The sequence below is a fragment of the Pezoporus occidentalis genome, unplaced genomic scaffold (assembly GCF_034315485.1).
Source record: "Pezoporus occidentalis ecotype Australia unplaced genomic scaffold, CSIRO_AGI_Poc_V1 ctg381, whole genome shotgun sequence".
NCBI classification, from domain to species: Eukaryota; Metazoa; Chordata; class Aves; order Psittaciformes; family Psittacidae; genus Pezoporus; species Pezoporus occidentalis.
Genome location: NW_026915704.1, coordinates 45,250 through 64,936, shown reverse-complemented (window position 1 = coordinate 64,936; position 19,687 = coordinate 45,250). Strand labels below are relative to the sequence as shown.

General features: G+C 45.3%; 1 protein-coding gene across 15 annotated transcripts in view; it reads left to right on the top strand.

Moving 5' to 3' along the window:
• Positions 1–19,687, top strand: part of PITPNM2 (phosphatidylinositol transfer protein membrane associated 2) — a 133,403-nt gene that overhangs the window by 82,239 nt on the left and 31,477 nt on the right. For all 15 annotated transcript variants that reach the window (XR_009967317.1, XM_062632095.1, XM_062632086.1 and 12 more), the window contains 6 exons: positions 1,413–1,534; positions 3,180–3,413; positions 10,165–10,488; positions 13,367–13,462; positions 16,641–16,745; positions 17,598–17,668. Coding sequence is in view for 14 of the 15 variants with exons in the window: in XM_062632095.1 (XP_062488079.1) it covers positions 1,413–1,534; positions 3,180–3,413; positions 10,165–10,488; positions 13,367–13,462; positions 16,641–16,745; positions 17,598–17,668 (952 nt within the window). In the remaining variant the exon portion in view is untranslated. The remainder of the gene's footprint in view (positions 1–1,412; positions 1,535–3,179; positions 3,414–10,164; positions 10,489–13,366; positions 13,463–16,640; positions 16,746–17,597; positions 17,669–19,687) is intronic.

Here is a 19,687-nt window from a genome sequence, read left to right as displayed (position 1 = left end):
ACTGCGTATGTGCTCGAGGCTCTTGTGGCTGGTGGCTCTAAAATGTGAGCTGTTTTGTCCATCAGAGCGTGGGAAATCTTGAGTGGTTTTTATTTAGGCTTGTATCCTGCACTGCATGTTCTCCTTAACACTGCAGATATCTGCTAGCTCAGTGAAGTTATAAACGTACACGGTAATGGGACAGTTGTCATGTTGAACACTGTCAAGAAAGACAGGATTCTTTTGCTCAAGGGGTGGGGGGGAAGTGTGAGAGGAGAAAGCTTAATAAATACATTTGGTGCTTCTTCTCTGGGAGCTGTCTTTACTGTCATTTAGCTAGAAAATAACAAACCTACATCTTATGGTTTTCACCCTGAGAAGGGAAGAGGGCCAGAGGCTCTGCAGAATCCCTTGGGACCTGCTCATTTCAGCTGATTTTGCCTGGAAGGACTTCAGATACCGTGAAATAAATAGCATTTATGCCAGTTACTGTGGTTTAGAGCATTTGCTCTTTTCTAGGTTTAGAAGCCTCATATTGCTGTCAACTTGCATAATAAAAAGGCTTTCATGGATATTTTGGTTTTTATCAGGTTTCGTAGTTGTGTTTTAGCTGGTGTCCACAAGTAACGTTAATCTGGGGAAGGGTGGGGAGACAGCATCTGCACATGGGCAGTTGCTCGTGACTAAATATAATGGAGCTGTCTGACTCTCAAGTGATTGAAGTCCACTTCCTGTCTGCTTTTTATCTGTTCTCTTGAAATGCCCATGAGTCAATCAGTTGGCCAGGAAACCTGGCGCTGCAACAGTGCCACAGATTCCAAGCAAGAGCTCTGCTTTCCTCTGGAGAGAGGTGTATTTCCAGGGTGTCTTTGTATTAGTAGCTGTGTCATAAGATAACTTGTTAGTAATAATAGACCCAAAAGTTATCTCCTTGCTGCAAAGTGGTCCTTTAAAAGCAATCTATCCTGGTACAGTATCCTGGAGGAGACATTGCAGGGGTTTGTGAGTGTCTCTGCAAAGTGACACAACTTGGTGGTCCCCTGGGGCTTTCTACTTGCCTGTTACCAGGTGGGAAGTTATTTCTTGGTCAACGAGGGTGCCCAGTCTGCAGTAACTATGTGGGGTGCATTGGTATCTTCTCACCTGTAATCCATGTAACATCTCATGGGGAGCACACCCCTTTGCTGTGGGCTTGGGGTTATGCTAAGCCAGAGTTATTCCAGTGAAGCCACGTGTCTGAGGTGAGCTCCTGTCTTAAAGAAGTTATTAAGCTCGCGAATCTCTACCGTCAGTATTTTAAGTGTAACAGAAGTAAAACATGAGTGAGGACTGGCTTGGATTTGAGGTTGATTTTGTACATCTTAGGAAAGCATTTTTTCTGCTTGGCAAGCCAAGCAGGATTTACTCTAAAGCTGCATTGTTCTCACTTTCAGGTATACGTGTCCTTTTGTGGAGAAATTCTCTATTGATATTGAGACCTACTACAAAACTGATCCAGGAGATCATGTCAACGTGTTCAACCTTTCTCCTGCAGAAAAGAGACAAACCATTCTAGGTGAATAGCCTTTTTCTTTTATGCTTTCCTGTATTCTGCTCTTTTTTCGCTTAGTATATCCCATCCATCCTCCCCCTCAACATACATCTGCACCACTGTTGGTGTCAGGCTGGGGGGTAGGGTTACATCAAGTGGAGTGAGGACACCTGAGTTCTCTTCTAGACTTGATGTAAATCACATGGAAATAATTTGAATCCCCATCTGTAAATTGAAGCTGATGCTTTCCTGTCTTATTTGTGCAGTTCCTGAGGGAAGTAAGTCATCTAATGATCTTGGGGATAATAAGTAGAAATAACCTCAGAAGAGGAAAATATTGCTGTATAATGGTGTAGCTCCTTTGCCTATATGAAAATCAGTCCTATCTGCACTTCTGAAACATGAAGGTGTATTTCATTTTTGCATCCTCCCCTTTTAGTCTTGCCCTCATGCAGGTTAACTCTTCAGTTTCGCGGCTGTCTTTAGAAGATTCAGTTAATGAGCCTTATATATGTAAGGATTTAATGAGAAAAGGCAAAAGGAAACATCTCATAGAAAGGCAGAGAATGGCAAGAGTCAGCTCTTCCTCTCTCTTGCTCCATCGTGGTCCATGCCTGTGGCACTCCTTGGAGACCTGGCTGCACGGCAGTGAAAGCCACACAGGACCAGATACATCCCTTGCTCTGAAGCTGCTGCGGCTGGAGAAGTGTTGAGCTCAGGCTGGCTTCTGGCAGTCCTGCGCTGTGCCTGAGCCCTGGGGAATGACATCTAGTGGCTGCTCTGGCTTCTCGAGCGCTGTTGATGTGTGGGACATGGCAGTAACCCCGTGCAGTCCTACTTGAGTGTTAGGTGATTTCAACTTCGATTTGAACGTCAGTTTGACTGTCCGTGTTCCTCAGCCTATCTGATTGGGCTTTCAGTACTGAACAAATAGGTTTGAGTCGTGCTGCCTCACTGAGAAGTGTCAGAAGAGCTGTTGTTTCTTGGGAAGTGTGATCCTGCCCTTCAATCCAAACTGCAGATGCTTCTCATGAGGTCTGGGGTGCGGATTGCAGGTCTTTAATCTATGTTCATTCACTCTGCTCCTGTTGCAGTTTCCACTTCTCCATCATCGAAGTGTTAATTAGCACTGAAGTTAAACTCTCTGCCTCCCATAGTACATCTGGTCTAACGGTGGCGTGTGAGGAGTTATCAGTAACCTCACTTGATGGACTCCAAAGATAAGATGTGCAGTGGGGAATGTCTTTTCTATAACAGGCCTAAGACAGGGCAGGTTTATTTAACCAGCTCAGCCGAGACAGAGCTGTAGCACTGTGAGTGATATTAGAAAAGCTGAAAGATGGAATGTGCAAAAGATCTTTTTGGAGCTGGAAAGATGGAGTGTGCTGATCTGCCAGGGTGCTGGCGATCTGCTGTGACTGCGGGCAAGCACATTTAATAGGAGCAAAGCCTCTGTTTGCTCTAACTGCATCCTAGTTCCTCTGCTAGAGCTGATCACTGCCCAGCAGCAATGTATAAACAATTTAAATATCAGATGTCCAAGTGTAATTAAAATGAAACGAAGCTGCTGCAATGCTTCTGGTGCTTACTGAAACAGAAAGAACTCCTTAAAAATGGTATTTTGTTCTGGAAAAAGAAATGTCTAACTCTGTTTTTTCTCTTTCTATAGACCCTATCGATATTGTTAAAGATCCTATCCCTCCTCATGAATATAAAGTTGAGGAGGATCCCAAGCTGTATAAATCAGTGAAGACTAAAAGAGGCCCCCTCTCAGAAGACTGGATTCAAGAGTACAAGAACAACCCTGGGAAATACCCCATCATGTGTGCATATAAACTGTGTAAAGTCGAGTTCAGATACTGGGGGATGCAGTCGAAAATCGAGCGGTTTATCCATGATGTTGGTGAGCATTAACAGTCTTGCACTGTTCACTGTCAACTCCTTAATGTTGTTTCTGACCTGAAACACAAAGGTGAGGTCTGTGCAGTGTCTCATATCCCTAAGAGATGGCTGTGAAGAGATTCTTAACTCCTTTGCAGAGCTGTGGGTCAGTTCATGTTATTCTATTACTTGTGGCATGTATGAATCCAAACCACATGTAGCCACTGAAAGGGTTTCAAGTCCTGTGTAGGCAACATCTTGCATTCTCTAAATCTATTATCTAAATCCTTTCTAGATAAGCATTTGTCTGTTAAATTTTGCCAGATCACTCTCAAAATCTGACAGTTTTCCTTATTTTAAACAAAATCCTGAAGGGCTGCTTGAAGAAAGAACCTTCACTTCTGAGTCCTGAGTGGTTCCAGAAGCCATTCCCTGGAGCATCCCTAGTTTCTACCTGCCTTGTGACATGACTGGTGTGGCCATGCCTCTCTGTCCCCCCCACGTTGCAGTGTTCAGGGCTCCCCACCCCACCATGGGTCACTGACAGCTCTCAGTTGTGAGTAAATGTGCTGCTGTGAGACATCATTCTTGGGTCAGTGCTTTTAAGGAGGTATTGTTTGTGTCCCAGAAGTAACTCAGTGGAGATGGTGCAGGTGTGGCAGTGCTGACAGCAATTTGTTCCTTGCAGAAAAATCTGTAACACAACTGATGTAGTTTCTGAGCCTTGCCACAAGAGACAGGATCTGTGGCCGGTGGAAAACCTAAAGAATGAGTTAAAAAGTCATTCCCATCTCTGGAAAAGCGCAGAGCTTTGGCTGTCCTTTGACAAAGACCAGGCCAAAGAAAGGTTGTGTAAAGGATACTACCTGCTTTATGTACACAGTAAATCCTCCTGCATAACCTCTGCAGCTGTCCTTCCTATGCACAAATCTTCTTTGAGGTGCCTGATGCTGCCGTACCTAATGTTATAGCTCCTTTCAGTCATACCATGCTCCTGAGAGCTAATGTGGAAAAGTGATAGAGCAGGGAAGAAAGAATAGTGTGTTCAGCACTGAATAATCACAGGCTGCTTTCTTAAAGCTCCCTTGGTTTTACTTTACCCAGAGATGGAAGTTTTTACCTCTTACAGACTGTGTTACAATTAGCTCTCTGCCATGAGCTCCCTTGGTGCTTTGGTGACGTGGGTTAATTTAGTGTATACCACAAAACATGGGGCCAGAATAACAACTCCATTGTATCTGTTAAATTAAAAAGAAGCATGTGACTCTTCAGTTGTTCAGGGGTGTTTGGCATAGATTAAACTGTGGTCCCTTAGAAATGTTTCTTTTGTATTTCATGAAAGATTGCCTGCCATTTTCCTCTTGAGTGAGGCTGTGCGGAGATTCGAGCCAGCTCATTGTCTGCCTTTCAAAAGCCTTTCCACTCTGTTATAATGATGGCAAATACTGTTTTTCAAAGTGGTTAAGATGCATAAAACCAGAAAAGTCTTTAAGGCAAGACAAAGTTGAGCGAGTGAAAAATGAAAGCAAAAGCTTTGGGTATCTACAGAAGATGTGTAGCTTCCCCGGGCAATGGAATAGCCATGGGAAAGCCATTAGTGAGTTGGAGAAGTGCCATAGCATGTGTACCAAAGGCAGCGATGTATGAGGATGTGGAAGTTAAAAGATGTGGGCTGCAACATGACTGCCCAGGCTTACATGCTGATCCAAGTCTGGGGATCTCAGCTCACGGCTGAAAGCAGATGGAGAACTTCGTGCGTTGTGCCACCAGTGGCTCTCAGGTGCCAGAGATGTTCTTGGCGTTCCCAGACTCTCCTTGGCATTTTCCTCCTGGTTCCTCTGCTCCCAGCTCCTGCAAATTGTTTCCTGGTGCATTAGCACACTCTGTGCAGGGTCACTAAGCCAGCAAGAAAACAAAGGCAGAAACCAAGAGCAGGATCCAGACTGTCCCAAGGCGGGGAAGCAGTACTTACAGCGCACACTAAAATTAGGGAATGGGTAGAACGAAGAACACGTCTGAGTTAAGTGATGGATGGATGGTGGTATGGAGAGAGGCTACTGAGCACATAGGGAGTAACTCTGGGGGATGGTGTCGAAACATTCTGAGTCTTACTGAATGCAAGAGCCATTTTTTCTGATGACTAATTGGGCAGTTACTCAGTGCTGTGACAGCCTGAGACACAGACTGAAATTGTGGGCTATTAGTCTGCTTGGCTGTAATATTTGTATGCTTTCTTACTCCTTTCCCATAGAGTTTAAGTTTAATTGGACTGGCACTGCATAATGTGCTGCTCCCACTTGCTTCCTAGTGGTGCACGTGGGCTATGGTTCTTTTGTTGTTACACAAGTGTGTTGACTATGTATGGATTATTGATTATACACTATGGCAAAGTGTGTTCCCATCCCAATAGCCAGAGCTTTGTCTAAGCCACTGTGTCTTAAGCTAAATATGCCCAAACTGTTGCACAGTGATGAAGTGGAAGTGGATTCAGAAAGCTTTATTGCAGAACTTTTGCTTCACTAAAGCTCTAATGAGGAAGTTCATCAAGAAGGGCACTGCCCATTGGGGCCTGCAGGTAGAGTTTTGTCTGTTCAAGGGTACGCAGGTTGCAATTAGCATGATGCGGATGTGACCCCAGGGAGTGGTCTGAGCAAGGGAGGGTAGGGAAGCAAGCAGCTATAACTGCAGGTTGTCTTTGATCAGATATACTCAGATAACCAGAATTGTACTGACAAGGTGACTGATAGGGTCTGTAGTAGCTATCAGTGAAATAGTGTTGCACAGGGAAAATCAGGCATCCTTTATCTGCCAGGAAATAGTAAGAGGGTGTTAAAAAATGCTTTGGGATGTTACTACTGGGTACACAGTTGATGGGTATCATAACAGTTGCTTTATGTGGATAGTTGAGGGGGTTTGGAAAGGATTTGGTGGTGGGGTTTTCAATTTGTTTTGGCTTTTTTTGCATCAAGTTTTTGTTACATTTACTGGTTTTACTTCGTGTTGAAAACGCAAACCCAAACTATAGACAAAAGCTAAACTCTGTCCTGGTTTGTCTCATGGTCGTTTGCGCTTCCTTCTGTAAGATTAAGTTCAACACCCCAGCCTGCAGCAAATTATTTACAAGAGTCATCAGCTCACGGATTCAAGCACTCCAAGTTGTTGAGGTGCTGAGTTGGAAGGCAAGTGATTTAAATGTTTGCACCCTGCTAGACTCCTCGGGGGTGATCCTTCTGCACGACGCAGTGGGAATGGTATAATTAAATCAATGCCACAATCAAGGGTACTTCTGCACTCAAATCTGCACATGCACATTTGTGCATGTGTGGTTTCCTTGGCTTTCTTCTTTTAAGCCGAAGCGTTGTGCACTCCAGAGAAATAATAGTCTTGTTAACTACTGATGTTGCTGAAATGAGCTGGTACCTGCATCCTGATAAAAACCCTCTGCTCATTATTTCTGATTGACCTCAGTGTGGGACTTGCCTGCTGAGACTGTGTGGTTATCCTCCAGTTCTGGGAAAGAAGGCTCAGATGAGCGTGGTGCAGGCTGTGTGGAGGGGGAACAAAACCTACTCTAAAATCCTCTCTGATGTCTCCTGCTTCGCACCAGAGATACTTCTTTATAAGACCAAACTGCTGGGCTTATTTTGCTCCACGGGTGAGAAGGGAGCACCCATCCCACTGCAGGAAGTGGCAGAGGGGGTATGGAGCCCCAGGCCTCACCTTCACTGGGCTTGTTGCATTCTGTCCAACCTGGGATAAGGTGACCAGTGTGGGATGCTGTACCCACCCTGTCCTTCCCAGCCAGCTCCCACAGCTGAATGGGCTGCAGTCAGCCATGAGGCATGGCTCAGAAGCACAGTGTGTGGGATAGGGACTTCTTGGGCTGAGCAGGAGACATTTGCATCTCCCCTTACTCCAGAGAGAATACTGGAAGCGAACTGGACCACAGATACCTTCAGCACTGTCCCAGTGGGCATCTCTAATCTGTTAAAAAGAGATATTTTTTTCCCCAATTACTCTGTTTCCTGGGTCTGATCCACCTTCTCCTTTTCACTTTTCAAATAAAAAGCTTGGTTTTCTCTGACATTTTGATTTAACAATGCTGTAAAACTTGATTTTTTTTTCCATTGCACGGGGGGAAAGCAGTGTCTGGACAGGTGAGGTCAGTCATTTGTAGCAGGGTCTTGAATCCATATAGCTGTGGGGGCACTCAGTGTGTCCTCTTGGGTCCCTGCTGCCTAGTAGAAGGCTTCAGCACTGCAGGCTGAAGGTTATTAATTCAGTGCTGCACTCACTGCTGTGCACTGAGGGACTGCTCAAGTTTTCCATCCCTATCAGTAAAGGATTTCTTTCTGCAAGCCATGACTTTTATTTTTCAATTTCTTTTGTACCTGGACAGCCTCTTTCTCTTCTAGGCTTTTTCTCCGTGTTAAAGAGAGATGCAGCATCTCTAACACATCCCAGGTGGAGGCCAGAGGCTAGGAAAACAGTCTCAGTCTTTTTGACTCCATATCTAGTCTGGAGTGATAGAGGCACAACAGCCATGAAGCCCTGTAATGCCATCCTGTTTTCAGGCAAACAGGGCTTTAAGGAAGGGTGATTTGGGATGTGTAATCCCAGTGATGTGAGCAGTGCAGATGGGGAGTCTGAGGGTTGGGAGGAAGCAGTGCAGGTGATTTTTTGGATTAAGTGGAAGAAGGCAGAGGGGAACTTCAGGATAGTTTTACCCTCAATTGGTTTTCATGTTCCCTGGGATTTAGTCCATTAAAGCAAAGATGTGCAGCCAGTGACATCTGTGCCTTTACACAGAGAATTTTGGAGTAGCTGGTGCATACATCAAGGCTGGATCCAGGAGCACAAGCAGAGGCTGCTGAACCCTGGAATGAAGAAAGCCTTGAGATGAGAGCGAGGGGAGCATTTCCTCCTGTGTCTGACCACAGACTGTTTCCGAGCTGTTTCAAGCCAGGTAGAAGTGGGCATTGGTTATGTGGAAGCCCAAAGTACAGTTGCGGTGTTGGGCGCTGAATTACAGCAAGGGGAATGTTTTCTTGGCTTTCAGTTTGGATGTGATGGGAGGTTTAATCTTCGCCTTTCAGCTCTGCTGATTGTCATAACAGGAGGTGAAGAGGCTAAAACATTCTTCTGTAGTTCTGCAAAAAGTAATCTGGTGGAGGAAATAACTCTGAATCTCAACTACATTTGAGCAGAATTAAGTTGACGAGACACCTTCTTCTGCCCCCAGAAGGTCACAGTGTGCTGGCTCAAACTTGCCTCTCCTACATGGAGCTCCCTTCTGAGGCAGAGAAGTGCATAAAATATTGATAGATTTAATTTCACTGTGCAAATGAAGTTCAGGTTCAGCTGGTCCATTGCATTAGCTGCTGCTCTCCGTGGCTATATCCTCCTGACTTGTGATGGCTGGTGGCATTAAGAACAAAGCAAAGAGCAGAGCAGGCAGTAAAGTGCTCAGACCTGGAAGGAAATAAACGCATAAAAATAAGCTTTTGTATGTTTTAAAATAAGGGTGAATCCTAAAAACAAATGAGGCATTTAGGCTGAACGTCACAGAAACCATGACAGTGGTGAGATCTAATGTTTCTCTACAACAGGGAAGCACATGCTGCTGGAAATACCTTAGAAACCCTGCCTGCAGTGGGACCATCCAGCTTTGGCCATGCTAGAGAGCTTGATCTACAGCTCTCAACACCTAGGTGGTTTTAATGTAGGCTGTTGATTGCTCTGTCTTGCAGTAGCAGTGGTGGTGCTGTGACCTGTGGTCTTTGGCTGTGCTCTTCATTAGAGTGAGAGGATGGGTACCCTGCCTGCCAGCTTTTTGGCTGTGTGTTTCTGCTCCAGACTTAGCATCAGAGGATCCATAATCCCACCGCTGTGTTTGGCACGTCCTTCAACCCATCTCTGCCTCAGTTTTCCAGTCATTAAAGATGGGACAATAGTGATTTTTGTTGTTGTTGTTTCCAGAAGGGCTCCTGAGGATTAGTTTGTCAGGGTTTATAGAAGCTTTTAAAAGCACCATTGCTGCTGTGTGCTCCCATCAGTAATAAATACCAGTTTGGAGCTTTGACCTATCATGCGCTTTTCAGCAATAATATTGGCTGAAAATCCCAAGTTGACTACTCTGAAAAGCCTTGGTCATACAATGATGTTAGTCAGTAAGTTTAAGTCTTGGTGGAAAGTTTCTGTGCCCAGTCAGGAGCATTGGATGTTGATATTGAGACAGTTCTTCCTTTCAGAGCTGTGATACATTGAAGGTTTTTAAATTGGCTTTGCCAGCTCCATTTTTCTCATGCAGCAGAAGACAGATGCTATCTGCAAAATAAAGCGTCTCTATTCCCTCCCTTACTTTGCTTCCCATCCCATTATCTCAGAAGCTCTTATTTGTGATGCTGTTTTGCTGATATATAGAAACCAGGTGCAGAAACCGGGTTTCCAAGGAGTTTTAGGCTTATCACTGCTCATGTGGGATGTGCTTCCGTCATGTGACAATTATAGTGACCTATGCAGTGTTCATCAAGGAACACTTGAAACTCTTGTGGATAATAAGAATTAAGGATAAGAATTAATAAAATAAGAATTAAGATAAAGTACATGAAGTGACTGATTTGCCATCCTGGCACTTGGTATAAGAAGGTCCTGTACTGCAGTTTATAGCACTGTGGTTGTGATGCTGCTGCCACAATGTCTTGAGCTTTTGGGAAGGGACAAATCAGTTCCTGCTGTGACAGGCACTGGTGACAGGCATTTTGGCTTTGCAGGCTTGCGGAAGGTCATGGTCCGTGCCCATCGGCAGGCATGGTGCTGGCAGGATGAATGGTATGGGCTCACCATTGAGGATATCCGGCAGCTGGAGAAGGAGGCACAGTTGATGCTGGCTCAGAAGATGGCCCAGTTCTGCAGTGAAAACGATGCTGAGCAGCACGGTGTCAAAGAAGCTTCTGGTGAGAAGGATGCTGAAGCCAACACAGTTTCACCTGCTGACACAGAGGATGCTGCTGGTAACAGTGAAACAGCCTCTGGAAGATCACTCACCAAGCAGTGGTCAACCTCTTCCAAGTCCTCACGATCTTCAAAGAGAGGAGGTAAGATGCTGCTGATGACCTGCTTTTCTAACTGCATAGAGACTGGGCTTTGGGAGACAGGAGTATGTCTCCTTGTGGCTGGCTTCTTTGGGACAAGGCATATATCTCTTGTGAGTCCTTGTAACTCAGAAGCCTCCTCTGCTGGTGTTGCAAGCTCAGTCTTCTCAGGTGACCCCATTACAGGTTTGGCAGTGTTTCTGGGCATCCCATTCTTGCTAATCTCAAAAGCAGAGAAATTATATAAAAAAGCAGTAGAAGAGCAAGCAGCAGCTTGCTAGCAGCATTGGGTCTCACAAGACAAACAGTGGCACAAAGAGAGCTCATCCTTGTTACCCAGGAGCCACTGGTGGCTTTTATAAGGCTTGGTCCTTCAGTGGTGTTCCCTTTCTGGATGTCTGCTGTGTCAGAGCTGGCCAGGCTGTGGGTCCCTGTTAACTGCCTCTGGTTTTCCAGGAGGCAGCTACAACAGGAATTCCATGCTCCTTGGCCAGACTTATGCATTACTACATGCTGTTCATTTCAAATGCAAGTGCTTGGCTCCAGCGGTGCTGTGGTATAGCTCACACAGCAAAGCCCCCCCATTAGCTACTAGGGAGATTCAGGCAGGTACCCCAAAAAAAGGTGGTTGAGGGTACCTGCTGTCCACTGGTGATGATGTGCTGAGCTGTTCAGAAACCAAACCTCACAGCCTGGGATTAGGTGGGACCATGGGTCAGGTTTATATTTCCTTTTGAACACCATTCAGGAAGCTTTTGGGATTTTGCTGTTAAAGCTGCCTCTATGGATGCCCTGTAAGGACTCGGCTTTGACTCCTGAATGTTGTCATTCACCTCTCCCTGTCAGTTACCTTTTTGCTGGAATAAACTCTCCCTTCCTCAGACCATTCTGTACAAAGGGGTGAATCCCCAGGGAGGTACAGACAGAAGGCTTGAATCTCAGCAGTTCCCCCTTCTCTTACAGCAGGGTAACAGCTCTCACAGTAAGAGGGCAAAAACATCTTGACTTTTCTGAAAGCCCCAAGGGGCAGCATCTCCTGCAGTGCTGGTGGAGGGGGACACTTGGGTGATTGAAGCTTCTCCATCTCTCATATGCATTAAATCCTGAGAGCTGAGTCTCCATTTTTATTTACCACTCCATTACTGATTCCATGGCGGGGTGAATGAGAGATGAGCAGTAGTTTTACCTTGCAATGACTCACTGGAGTGAGCCCCAGGGAAGAACCTACCAGATGCTTCATAAATCAGTGTATAAAGATACAAATGCCGGCTCCTTTCCTTGCATCAGGATTTTATATTGATGTGCCCATCTCTTATTATGCTTTTTTTGTTACAAGCCCCTTCCTCCAGTGCTGATGTGTTCATTGGAAGCTGCAGTTTTCAGACCTCTTAGGATTTCGCCCGAAGGTTTTCACTGGCAGCAAAGCACGAATTTTCTTTCAAATGCCTCGGTTTTTACAAGAAGAAATAATGAAAGAAATTAATTGTGATGTGCTGGGAAGTACGTCACGCAGATATTTTAATCCTCCTTCATGCTGGCAGCATCTTAACACATGGAAGCAAGGAGGGCTGCCTCGGCTCACCGCTACCTCCAGCTGACAACAGCAGCCCCCAAGATCTTGGTTCTTTCCATCCCACATGAGACCTGTGGTGACAGCACGACCCTTGTCGCCATCCCATATGTTATTACGTGCTCTATTTTTAGCAGCTATTATACGAGTGCCTTGACGTCACTCCAGCGTGAGTGAGCTCTGCGCTGCCAACCTCCTTGCTTGCTGCTGCCTCAGAGGTGGCTGCTGGGGTGGTTGGGGGCTGCTGAGCTGCGTGTAGATAGCTCTGCACAAGGGGCTCCAGCCTCTTTCCACGTGACAACCGGGTGGCAAAATCAGGATTTCACTTAACATACTCAATGCCGTTGCAACAATAGCATGAAATGGCTCATGCAGCTGTCACAGCAACCAAGAGCCTTCCAGCATCTTTGTGTATGCTAAAGGAGAATTTGTCAGCCTCCTCAGGGCTTTGCTGTGTTTAGGTTTTGGTGCCTGCTGCAAGTGCTTTGTGTGTGCTGTGTGATCGAGGGGAGAAACTGTCACTCTCCTTGTGCTCCGGGCACTGCTCCCTTCAGCTGTTCTGTACCAAGTTCAGCCAAGAAGTGTTCAGGCTCATTCCTAAAGTAGCTGAAATCAAAGAGAAAAAGCAAAAGGCCATAATAGGTTTATATTTAGTGCAGGGCACTCTTGAGGGGAAAATGAGAGGGAGCAAGTAGGTGTGAGAGCAGGAGGGCAAACACGAATCGAAAGGACCGTTGGGTTTTCTCCTGTCTCCATCAGGACAGCCGCTGTGACAGCTGCCTATGAAGGAGCTGGATAGCATGTTGTTTAAATCATTCAAGTTTAAAGTTTAAATAGATCTCTAATCCAATTTGTGTGGAAGCAATTTCCTTCCAGAAAACAGATTATTTCTAGCCAGGCTGCTCTGCTGAGCTCCCCACCCGAAAGTTAGCGAAGCAGGGGCATGGTTTGTGTGCTGCTCAGAGCTTCCAGCCAGCCTGCATCCTTCCTAATGGCAAACTTTAAAACCCAGCTGATTTTTGCACGTCCTCCTAACAATTATAAATAACTGCCATTCAGAATAGCACGAGAGTGGTACAGACAGCTTGCTTTAATGTAGCATCTTGCTGTCAGGTTCTCCCAACAGTAAACAAACAGGAGCTGTAAAGCAGTACACTGACATCACACCAGCATCATCGGGGTTTTGTGTTTTTAACATCGCAGCAGCCAGTTTTCATAGAGAGCACAGGACTTCCTCCAGCAAAGATCATGTTGGGAACTCTCCGTCTTGTCGGCGTCGCCTATCGCATAAGGCTGGTTTGTGTTTTGCAGCGAGTCCCTCACGCCATAGTATCTCGGAGTGGAGGATGCAGAGCATTGCCAGAGATTCAGATGACAGCTCCGATGATGAATTCTTTGATGCACATGGTATGTGAACCCTAAACCAGATTTGTTTCCTGACACGGTGGGGTAAGAGAACGGAAGGCATGAGGGTGGGGGGTGAGAGGGGAAGGAAGCAAGACCTTTTTGCTTTGCTTGAAGTCTTTTCCTTTCTCACCAAGATACGTGCAGCATCAGTGCAGCTTCTTCAGGCATCCTCAGCATCACCCAGCAGATCCTTACATGTAACACAGCGACATTTCGGATTTGGTGTGATCTATTTGAAGGGATCTTGAACAGTCTTAACCTTTGGAGCTGGGTTCTATTTGGTGCACATGAATGTGGGCAAAATCCAGCAGTACTGATTGTGCTGTGGGTGTGTCCTGTGAGTCGGATTCCTTCTGACTGGTTAATTTTCTAATTTATTTCTTAATCAGTAGGGCGTGTGATTGATTGTCCTGTCTGGGCCTGAAGAGACCCAAGTTTGCCTTTCTTAACTCCTTATTCTCCCTCTCCAAGCAATACAATAGTGAATGTAACAAGGTACCAGAATTAGCCAGTGTTGACTCCAGAATTCTCAAAGCAATGTTGAATACCTGTGTTAGGAGAAAGCTCTGGTTTTTCTTTCTTTCTCTGTGCATGTATGTGAGAAGAAGCTATGTTCCACTGCACTCGTTTTATATCTTGTACTTAATGCATACTTAAGCCTGAAGGGCTCTGTCTCTACTGACAACGGATGGACTCTTCTCCGGGCTTGTAATGCTAATCTAAGTTAGATGGCAACGTGTGCTGATGAAGTTGGTGACCTTTCTGTGAAATGCAGTTGTTAGAAGATGACACCCCAGTTTTGCCAGGCAGAATTTCACTGACATTCAGCTAAAGTTCACTCTCAGAAAACATACAGTATCGTGTTCCACAAGAGTTCCCACATCCAGTATTTAGGTATGCATTGCGGGGCAGCAAGCAGCATGCTGTTGTGGAGTAGGGACTTGTACAACAACAGCTTAAAGGGCTGGGATGAGTGCAAGTCAGGGGATGAATGTGTCTCTTGCCTGCAAGGGAGAAGAGCCAACTTAGTTTATGTGTCTCTTATTTATTGACTTACATTGCACCTACAAAACCCATGTAAGGGATTTATTGCTGCAATATATATGCAAGAAAAGAGGAGTGAGTCATCAAAACAGCATCATTTCTATCCACCTGCTTTTTGCCTTTTTAATTAGTGATAAAACTGAGAAAGAGACAGCTCTGCCTGGGATCCAGGGAGACCCTGACATGCTCCTAACAGGCCTAGGAAGGAGGATTAACAAAAATGAGCCTTGTGCCACAGTTGGTATCAGCATCTCTGTTGCAATACTTCTAGGAGCTTGCTAACAGAACAAGCAGCTCCTCTTCTGGTGGCACTCAGCATCTCCAGCCATTTACACACAGCTTGTCCTCTGCAATCCACACAGTTGGGCTTGAAAATCTGCCTCTCCTGATGGGATTTTGGCTTCCGAGTCGAATCCTTGATGCCTGTGCTGTTCAACACAGCCCTTCCTTTGGGAGGGACCTCTTGTTGCCCCTTGGCCTGCAGATGAAACGTCCCAGCTCCAGGTCTGTGAGCAGCGATGAAGCCACCGCTTGCTGCTCATCCTGCCAGAGAGGCTTCTGGGGTCGGTACCATGGGAACTGGCACGGATCAGGATGTGAGTCAACACCAAGCAGAGTTCCTCAGAAGTGCTTCCCATACACACACACATTTCCTCCCAGAGCAGTGGGAGTAACCTGAGCCCGAGAACATGTCTTGTCACTGGCTTCCCACTCATCCTCATTCACTGGCATACTCTGGTAAAGAGAGTGACAAATACAGTAATATCTAATATCTATCCTGTAATAAATGCTAATAACGGGAGTAATATCCCGTTCAGTGATCCCTTGAGCAGCAATAAGGGCTGTAATTAAACCTCTCAAGGAAATAAGTTTAATATTTAGATTAAGTTGCTGGAGGAGCTTTGAGTGCAATCTTCCTCTTAATTCTCTGCCAGCATGTGTGTTGCATGCCTGTGCTTTCCACTTGCTCCGAACAGGTAGCTCCACACTCCTTTGTGCAGGGAAATGGGGATCGACTCAGTTTTTGCTGTAGCTGAAAAAGGAAATGGCATGCTGATTGATGTAAAGTTAGTCCCTTTTATATATATATATATAAAGCTGTTGCTCGTATCTGCTGAAAAGATGAATACATTTCATAATCTTTTTGTTCCCCATCCTAGGATTCTTCCAACCAATTCTTTTCTTAGCCACTGTACAGCAACAAGAAAGGGGGAATCCTAGTCTGGGACTCTGAAGATCTTCAAGACATCTGCAATTACTGCTGTTATTATTATGCTTATAGCTCTTTATTAAATCTACAAGCCCTAGAATTTTCAGGAGAGAAATACTAAGCACAGAACAATAAACAAACCTGTCACAAATCCTCTGATGTCTGCTGTAGAGCAAGGCTATTAATCATGCTTATGTTTGGATACTACCATAGGGTGTTTTATAGGGTCTCTCCTTTATACGTCTCTTTAATTACACTTCTAGGAATGTAATATTTTTGGGACCCTTATTCTTTATCAGCTGTGGTTGAACGGAGCCAGGGGATTCAGAAGATCCTGAGGTAGGAGGGAAAGGGCAGCCACATGCACTCAGTGTGATCAAACAAGTCTCATCTCCTAAGGAAATCAGGCTAAAGATAGCCTGGGGAGTTCACATTTCCTTTATTACTCATGCCTTTTTAGGTATTCCATTCTATTAACAGCAGTGATTCTTGTCGCTACCTCCCCCAAAGACATAGTACAGCTTTCAAATGGAACTGGGAGGATCCCAGCAGCAAATGGTGCTTTGTCTTCTCCTGTCCAGGAGCATTCTGGCTGCGTTTAGCATCATCAGGAAATCTGGCAAGGAAAACATCAAACTTGGTACCTGAGATGGTAGCATTAGAATCCATGTTATTTTGAATCTGCTTTGGGAGTTTTCTTTGTTAAAAACATACAACTAAAACATTTCGTGTGCTCTGCAAAAGGTGCTTTGGTTTCTATATCACAAAAGCTGGTAAAATACCTGTTTTATTATGACATGAGCCATCCAAATGTTCTTAAGACCACATAGGGTTACGGGGCCTTACTTTTATTTAAAATCCTCTTCTGTGCTCTTGTCTGTATATTTGTGTGTGTGACTCCAAAAAATCTGTTCTGTTTTAAAGAGGACTTGTCTGACAATGAGGAAATGTTCCCGAAAGAAATAACCAAGTGGAGTTCCAATGATCTGATGGATAAAATTGAAACCCCCGAATGCGATGATGTCCAAGGTAACTTTCTTTTAAATCAAAACTGCATGTGCTGTTTTACAGTGTTTCCAAGCAATTGTTACAGCCACATTCTGACAAAGGTAAAACTTGTTATCCTCATCTCACAAAAGGAGAAGCTGAGACAGAGCATAAAAATGCCTGCCCAGTGCTGCTGAAAAAGAATTGCCCAGTTGGAATTGGGATGGAGAGCTCTTGATTCTCTTTTATTGTCCGTGTTGGTTAGGCTCCTTTGTGCGACAGCCAGGATTCGCTCGTATAATGATGAAATATTCTGTCTTGAATTTCCCCTCGCTTTTCTTTCCTCTTGCTCCATCCTTTGTTCTTGTCTGTATCTGCCTTGGGTTTATTTTCTGCTCATTGTTACTACATTTGGAAAGGAAGGTAGCTCCTCAGGCGTGTAGCAACGCGGTGGAAGATGACACTTTCTGGTACAAAGTCTTTCTGTGTAGGCACAGACGTGTGAGCGCATCAGATCTCTGCTCCCCCAGCACAGTTCAAGCAATTCCTTTTATTTTCCCACAAACCAATCACTTCTGACAAGTGTGCAGGGATTTCCCGTTGTTGCCATCCTTATTAAAGCAGCGATACTGGGTTGCTGTGATGAGAGAAATGCTCGCTAATGTCCTCAATGCTTACCGAGCGAATGAGAAACTGCTGGAAAATAAGTGACCCATCATTGCTCAGGCTTCCTGGGGGGGAAGGAGGAGGGAGGGGAGGGCAATTTGGGGAAATCATTAAGGAGATGTGAGGCAGAAGAGGCTGAGAGGCACTGGCACAAACAGTGTCTTTATGGAAGAGTGTCTGCCAAAGAGCATCTTGCAGCGCTGATGTTTTAAACCTCTGTGCTTCCAGGTGACTTGTATCATGAGACATCAGCAGAGTACCACGTTGGCTCCAGTGTGGAGAGGCTCAGCATCATTGAAGTAAGTGCTTCAGTTTCTTGTAATGAGATCCTTTGTTGCTGGAATATGTCTCTGTGGGGTAAATGGCTCCCTTTGCTGTGAGCCCTGTCTTGGCTTTATGTGTCATTCCGAGCTGCACCAGCATGCTGTGTACTTCATGGCTAGGTTGAAGGGATTATTTCCCCTGTCTTTTGAACATCATATAGAAAATGCTCTGTAGTTTGCAGGCAGCATCAAGTATCCAGCTGGAAAAAAAGACTAATCCTGTGGGGATAAACTGCAGGCTGAGGCTTTGCTGGGTAGAGCTATCCTGCTAACGCTGAATGAGCTAGCATGGATGTGGAAGCAGGAGAGCCATGTTACTGCAACACCAAGGTGCAGGCTGCAGTGCTACAAGTGACATAGCTTGGCTGTAGCCCTCTCTTTGGAGCTGCTCAGGTTCTTGTCTGGAAGCCAGTTGTAGCGTAGCCTATATCAGCACTCTGAATAACATAATAAATAATAACACACGCACACCCTGGCTTTCTAGACTTGCATATAAAGGCTTTTGCCATTCAGTGTCCTAGTGTGACAATGCATCTAGGAATGGCTGTACTCATCCTACCCTTAAAGTATCTGCCTGTCTGTGCTGTGGAGATGATGCAGCTGTTTGCAGAGAGGGTGGTTGTATTAGTCTGTGTCAGGTTGTAAGGTTGTGGTGGTTTGGCTTTTTTGTAAGAGACTAAGAGCTCAAGGGCCACGGGGAGAGGATGGGATGGGAACTGCTGTAGCCACCTCAAGATAAGCAAGTCACAGCTCTAAGATTTCTCTTAGAGCTCAAGATGAGCTGGAGAGCTTGTTGTCTTCTTCAAAGGGCTGTACAAACTCAGCCCCCTTCTGCCTTCGTTTTAGAAAAAAGAACAGACTTCCAACTAAGGTGAGAAAGACAGAAAGACAAGCATTTGTAGTTATTCGATCTGCTAAAATAGTATGAAATTCCTAGCCACCGTTGCACTGATTTTCAGGTTCAGAGGCTCCATCACCACAGGGTAGTTCAGGAGTGGGACTCCAGATCTTACAAGAAGGTTCTAAATGGCCACCTCCACCCCTGAACTAATCAGCAGAGCTCCTTGCATATTCCCCACTTCCTTCAAGAGCAGAGGTTAATGAACAGATGGCTGCCTCCAAATGACTGCTGATAAACTTCTGGATGACCTGAGCTTGGTGACTCACGTTGTTCTTCACATGAGCACTTAAAACGTTTGTCTGAAAGCAAAAGTGGTGCTGAGAGTGCTCCTCCCATGCCTCCAGCTGGGCAAAAGTTCACTTTGCAGGCGCTGTAAGCTGACATCAGAGGAGGTTTAAAGAGCAGGCGTTAATACACTGTAATGGTACTAAATAATTAAAGGCCATTGTCATGCGGGAGGCCTGGAAAATCTTTATTACAGACTTGAATGTGAATTTTAATACTTGTGGTGGGCCGTGTATTAAGACATGCTTTAACAGGATCTGGTAAAAATGTAAGCTAGTTGTTAGGTTGCTAATGTGTGCCTGGGCATGCTTTCCTCCCACCAGCAGGTTTGTCTGGGACTCAGGCACTGGTCAAAGGACAACAGGTGACTAAAGATGCTAAAATGAGAAGAATTTGCCAAATGGAAAATGCTGGTGCCCTCCACCCCTTCCACACCCCTTCCCAATGGCTGTTCCTCTGCCTCAGCAGGGAGTTGCTTGTGATGTTCTCAACTGTTGTCTCTGCTAGCACAAGGGATAAGGCGCAGGAGGAAAGACCAGTACCTGCTTTCACATATCTCAGAGGTGTTAGGGTGGGGGATTTGAGTCCATATGGGAGCTGTAAACACTGAAAGCCCTGGTAGGGAATAGATACTTAGAACAGTTATTGCTCTGTTGTGTTATAATATGCAACCAATACAAATGGATGCTCTTGTGCCTGCTCCTGGGGCCATCAGGATTGGGCTTAGAGCTGTTCTGGCAGTCACTAATGATAACCCGTTCTGGAGTTCAGATGCATTTCCCTCTTTCCCCCATACTGTAGCCTGTTTA